This window comes from Sinocyclocheilus grahami, unplaced genomic scaffold, assembly GCF_001515645.1.
Source record: "Sinocyclocheilus grahami isolate Dianchi unplaced genomic scaffold, SAMN03320097.WGS_v1.1 scaffold31.1, whole genome shotgun sequence".
NCBI lineage: Eukaryota > Metazoa > Chordata > Actinopteri > Cypriniformes > Cyprinidae > Sinocyclocheilus > Sinocyclocheilus grahami.
Window position 1 is genome coordinate 1,350,289 of NW_015505210.1, and position 6,696 is coordinate 1,356,984.

Genomic DNA, 6,696 nt, shown 5'->3' on the forward strand with positions numbered 1-6,696 from the left:
ACTTGAATAAAAGAGATTCTAAAGAAAATGCAACACAACCATGCAAGAAAATGTTCAGAATCAGGTTCCGTTCTGTTCACTCGTCCTCCTCACACCAGATTTATAAGGCAAGCCTCGGGTGCTCATTTCTTTCCGGTCTTCTATTTAACTCCTCCACCTTTGATTTGTTTACCAATGCATTGAACCGTTCATGATTAACGTTCATATGGTCATGATGTGAATGTCTTTATCTGTAAACAACAAACAGTGGTGACAAAAGTGGGTTAATAATGTGGCTTTTGCTGTTTCAGAAGATTGAGAAATGTGCTAATTTATACAAATTAGCATTGCTTCTTTGATATTCATTGCACGGCTTTCTGGAATACTTGATTCTGACTGGGTCAGTCACGGCATTCTGCAAACAGATATTTCCTAATATTCATCATCGTCCATGGCAACTCTGTATATCAGTCAGCTTATCAGTCAGGTTCACAAAGAAAAACGCGAGATGCAGGGCAGTCTCAGGCTTTGTTTTAAAAAGTTCAACTTTTTTTAAAATCTTGAACGTAGCATTTTTAGAATGCTGCGTGCATGAGACACGAGTGTCCATCAGCATGTTTCCATAGAAATCAAGAATGCCAAAAACGCATTCTGTGAAAAAAAAAAAACTTGCATAAACTGGCGCTACTTTCATGTGTCTCCAATCACCATAAACGGTACCCTCTCATTTGATATGAGCGCAAATGAAAAAAAGAATGTAGTCTCAGTAGTTCATATATACAGGTTTTTTTACACTCCAAATGCATAAGTCATTGCAATGAAATTATAAAACAAAATATGATATTCTGTTCATTTACACCCGTTCTGGTAATTTCTAAATTTTTAAATGTGGCTTAGTTTTCTTAGCTACTATAAGCACTGTTTACTATCTTGTTTTGTGTTCAACTGATATGAATATTCTCAGTGTAACGGAATACTCACCTTGTAATGATGAAATCAATTTGTATTTCTCTGACGTAGGTTTTTATCTTTGTGGTTGTTGGTGGAATTAGTTTTCCTTGAAGGTGAGATCATAAAAATGAGTCAGAATGAGTGTCACAATCCAAAATACAAATCCAGCATTTTACAATCGCTCGTATTTAATTACATTTCCTTAATTTACTGTTTCTTTATACTCTATACATTCTGTAGAAATTACACATCCACTGGCATCAGTTATCTAGGACAGTTGCATCATATTAAGTCTTAATTCAAATGTAAATCTGATACTTACATTGGCCCAGCTGGTTCGTCATCTTAGGAAGAATGGGAAGAAAAACAACAACAATTTTAGTTTGAGGCTGTAATGGTTTCAGTTGGCACAATATTCACATTATTAAATGAATGCCGCAAACTGACTGCATTATAGCTAAAAACAACTCAATGCCATATTGTCTTTCAATATTTAGGATATTGTTGCACAGTACATCGCTCCATCAGCTTTGGTGTGAGTAATTAAAAGGCTCGCACTATATAACAGTACAAGAACTAATAAGAAATACAACCATGCAGCCAATGGAGTGAAAAACTACCTATGTAACCATCCTATGTTTAATATTACGTGACTTTTATATATTGCACATGATATATATATATATATATATATATATATATATACACATACATACATACACACACACACACACACATTTTTAGCTTTTTTAAACAATCCAAATTGAAAGGAGAAAAGAAATAGAAGGAAAAATCTCATGCTCATGCCAACATGATTGCATTTGAACAGACTCAAGTGAAGAAAATGTACAGAAATGAAGGTCATTTGAAGGTTAAACAGCAAAAAACAGACAGCATTCCAATAATGAAGGCAAAATAAAAACCCTTTCTAGCCTAAATCAAACAAAACTTATATACACACTAAAGTACAGCAGAACAGTGGTTATGGGCAATAAAGGTAGGTTCAATCAAGCTGCATGCAGGCCTTTCACTTACCACAGTGTTTTAGGTTGTGCCATTCAGAGAGAAAGAAACGTGTTAACGTTGTTAATTCTTAATGACTTAATTAACCAGTAATTTAATGCTAAAATAATGGTGCAGTGATTCACAATTAACTATAAACGCCTGCACAAAATGTGTAGCACAAACGAAGCTGTAACTGAATTTATATACCTAACACGGTATTTTTACACATTTTAACCAAACAAAACGCATAAATTCGTCGTTTCTGTCTATGAGGATGAAATAAATACCGAGGAAAACCACTAGGTGGCGATGCTGGACAGACAACATCCCATTGAACGTCGCTGTGTAGCTCAAGACGTTCACAGTTTGTGATGTGCTAAACCAGTTCTGGAAGAAATATCGATTGGTAATAATGAAATGTAAGAAATAGCAAAAATTATTGAATCCCAACGCGATCTTCATTGCTTTAAACAGTCTTCAAACATAAAGAGTTCGTTTTATATAAAGCCAGGGCTAAAGTGAATTTATTGGCATGCAGGAATACATTGTGCTGGACTGACGGAGTCTCGTTTTCCCTCGCAATGCAGTGTAGGTGAGCTGTAAGTGGCGTTGGACTACACCTCCACGCACATAATTAATTCACTGCCCACTGCCTACCCATACACTGCAGAGTCATATTTCTCTCGAATATCTGATTAGAATCCAGATGACCTAACGCAGGTGCCCTACAGGAAAAGAGCAATGAGTGTGTGTGTGTGTGTGTGTGTGTGTGTGTGTGTGTGTGTTTGGTCAGGATGGCCTCAGACTGAACTGAGTCTCGTTTTCCCTCACAATGCAGTGTAGGTGAGCTGTAAGTGGCGTTGGACTACACCTCCACGCACATCATTAATTCACTGCCCACTGCCTACCCATACACTGCAGAGTCATATTTCTCTCGAATATCTGATTAGAATCCAGCTGACCTAACGCAGGTGCCCTACAGGAAAAGAGCAATGAGTGTGTGTGTGTGTTTGGTCAGGATGGCCTCAGACTGAATTATTAAGTAAGAAACCAGGTCAGGATCAGATAACAGAGTGTATGGTTTTCCAATAAACTTGAGTAAAAGGTTCATGAGGCAGCGGGAGAAAACTTAAGTAAGAACTGTGTAAGGGGGACAATTATTATCCTTTAGTCTGTTCTGCTCACCGAAGCTACATTTAAAAATACAGTAAAACCGTAATATTGTGAAATATTACAATTTAAAATTACCGTTTTCTATTGAAATACGTTTTGAAATGTAATTTATTCCTGGGCTGGCATCATTACTCCAGTGTCACATTATCCTTCAGAAATCATTCTAATATACTGATTTGCTGCTCAAGAAACATTTTTATTATGAATGTTGAAAACACCTATTGTTTTTAGTATTCTTTAATGAACAGAAAGTTCATTAATCCTTTAAATAAATAAATAAAGTAACTCTTACGGACGCCAAACTGAACAGTAAGTTTATCGTCAGTAGCATCCCTTTTTTAAACTTGAGATAATACCAAAATGTGAAAATGTTTCTTAGTCAATATCTATTTAAAGTAGGGCTGCACAATTAATCAAATTTCTAATCGTGATTACAATAACGGATGCCACAATTACGTAATCGTCCAAAGGTGCAAAAAATTTTTTTTATATATATAAATAAATAAATATATGTGTGTGTGTGTTTTGCTTGCTACAGGTTATCTTAAGGGTTTTTCCATTGTTTTGATTTTAGTTTTAGTATAACATTATAATACCATGCATATTTTTACTTTTTTTAAATTCTTATTGAAAGATGAACCCAAACCAATGTATAGTTGACATTTGAGGCTTAATACACTGAACAAAATGATAAACGCAACACTTTTGTTTTTGCCCCCATTTTTCATGAGCTGAACTCAAAGATCCAATACTTTTTCTATGTACACAAAAGGCCTATTTCTCTCAAATATTGTTCACAAATCTGTCTAAATCTGTGTTAGTGAGCACTTCTCCTTTGCCGAGATAATCCATCCACCTCACAGGTGTGGCACAGATACTGATTAGACAGCATGATTATTGCACAGGTGTGCCTTAGGCTGGCCACAATAAAAGGCCACTCTAAAATGTGCCGTTTTACTGTATTGGGGGGTCCGGGGGGGGTCCGAAAACCATTCAGTATCTGGTGCGACCACCATTTACCTCACGCAGTGCAACACATCTCCTTCGCATAGAGTTGATCAGGTTGTTGATTGTGGCCTGTGGAATGTTGGCCCACTCCTCTTCAATGGCTGTGCGAAGTTGCTGGATATTGGCAGGAACTGGAACACGCTGTCGTATATACACTGATCCAGAGCATCCCAAACAGTCTCAGTATGCTGAGTATGCTGGCCATGCAAGAATTGGGATGTTGATGAGCTTCCAGATGAGCTTCCCTGAGACGGTTTCTGACAGTTTGTGCAGAAATGCTTTGGTTATGCAAACCGATTGTTGCAGCAGCTGTCCGGGTGGCTGGTCTCAGACGATCTTGTAGGTGAAGATGTTGGATGTGGAGGTCCTGGGCTGGTGTGGTTACAAGTGGTCTGCAGTTGTGAGGCTGGTTGGATGTACTGCCAAATTCTCTGAAATGCCTTTGGAGACAGCTTATGGTAGAGAAATTAACATTCAATTCACGGGCAACAGCTCTGGTGGGCATTCCTGCAGTCAGCAATCAAATTGCACGTTCCCTTAAAACTTGCAACATCTGTGGCATTGTGCTGTGTGATAAAACTGCACATTTTAGAGTGGCCTTTTATTGTGGTCAGCCTAAGGCACACCTGTGCAATAATCATGCTGTCTAATCAGCATCTTGATATGCCACACCTGTGAGGTGGATGGATTATCTCGGCAAAGGAGAAGTGCTCACTAACACAGATTTAAACAGATTTGTGAACAATATTTGAGAGAAATGGGCCTTTTGTGTACATAGAAAAAGTCTTAGATCTTTGAGTTCAGCTCATGAAAAATGGGGGCAAAAACAAAAGTGTTGCGTTTATAATTTTGTTCAGCGTACTTAGAAAAGCAATACATTTTTTTCAGGAAGAGTGTTTTCAGTTTGTTTATTTTCATATAAAAATATGGCATGCAGTTGCTTCAAACTATGGTATAAAGCTATTCAAAACATCATTCAATGTAAATCGCAATTATAATTTCAATAATTTTTGTCATAATCGTGCAGCCCTAATTTAAAGCGTAATTCCTAGAAAGAAAATGCATTCATACGTTTCTGTGTCTTTTGTGCCCATTGTAGGTGTATTATATCAGACAAACTATGCTTAGGATGGTCTTGGACTAAATAAATCTCTTCTCCACTTTTATAAAATAAATATCAGCCTAAAATCAGTAGTCCGTATGGAGACAGTAACCCACCCTTTTAAACTCACCGTCAGGAACATCATCAGGGTTCTTGCGCTTCTCGTAGATGACAATGATCAGCACCAGGATGATGATCTCGGCGAGGACTCCCAGCAGGGGCCACAGGGGGGCCAAGCGGCTCCTGACACGCAGAACTGATGGCATGGAGTTGGAGCCGATAATGTTAGTGGCATTGCACTCGTACTCTCCAGGGTCGGAGGTGATGTCTAGGTTGATGATGGACATCTCGGTGTAGCCATCCTTGCTGCTGATGAAGAAGCGGCCAGAGGAGTTGTCAATATCCTGGGTGATTGATTGAGTGGGAGGAAAACCGTTGACAGATAGGTGAAAGACAGGGAAGGAAAGCCACTGATTATATGCTCAAATAGTATTTCTTATTAAAAAATATTTACTTTTTATTAAATTATATATGTTTGAAGGTAGCTCAAGTAACAGAAACTACAAGGGAGAGTTGAAGACCTTTTAGTGTAACTGTAAAAATGCCTTTTTGTTTTATAAAGTAAATGTAAGAATAAATGATATATTGTTATTAATATTTCAAGAGGAACACATACTGGACATAAAGTAACTTAGGTTTACTTGATTATCCATACATCATTATTTTTTTTAGAAAAATCATGTTAAATATGACCATCTGGCTTTTGAGGAACATTTCTTTGTTCGTCTCTCAATCATCACTGTATTGCATTGCATTATATGTTTTGATATGAGCTAAACATTCAAATATAATCTTACCAAGACATTATATTGGGAGATATAGAGTGACAACTGATATTTTATGCAAGTAGTCTGTTAAACTGATAAAATATAATTGATTTACATTACAAGCCATCAGAATTTCATGATACTTTTTGGCTTATTATATATTATATTTATATATTATAAATATCCAGCCTGGTCTCATGTTTATACCTAGGTATTAATACGTAACATTTACAAGCACAAAACGTACACTTTTGTACGTTTTTAATTATGCTAAAACGTACAATTTAGACGTATTTCAACGTTTAAAACGTACAAATAGCTACGTATTTTTAGCTTAAAAAACGTAAAAATATTTACGTATCTTTTATATCATTTAGATATCCATATCAATGCATTTTTATCATTTTATCAATAAGCGATTTAGATTTTTAGACCCCTTAACCTACACACAAACCCTAACCTACCCATTTTATAGCGATATATAAAGGATATAAAACGCAAATGACCGAAATACGCAGGAAAATAAAACTTTTAGTAACAATATAGCATTAAAATATATTTATAGTCGCTAATTCCTCTCCTACCTATAAGCCTAAACATTTCTGTACAGTATAAGAAAAACATGATAGACAGATAAATGCAATTAACGTT

At 36.4% G+C, this 6,696-nt stretch overlaps 1 protein-coding gene across 1 annotated transcript in view; it reads right to left on the minus strand.

The window, feature by feature from the left end:
• Positions 1-161: 161 nt before the first annotated feature.
• The window catches only part of LOC107573733 (neuroplastin-like), a 29,727-nt gene continuing 23,192 nt past the window's right edge, over positions 162-6,696 (minus strand). The window contains exons 6-9 of the mRNA XM_016260179.1: positions 5,349-5,622; positions 1,253-1,274; positions 961-1,036; positions 162-230 (exon numbers count right to left, since the gene is read on the minus strand). Coding sequence (XP_016115665.1) covers positions 976-1,036; positions 1,253-1,274; positions 5,349-5,622 — 357 coding nt within the window. The 3' untranslated portion in view covers positions 162-230; positions 961-975. The remainder of the gene's footprint in view (positions 231-960; positions 1,037-1,252; positions 1,275-5,348; positions 5,623-6,696) is intronic.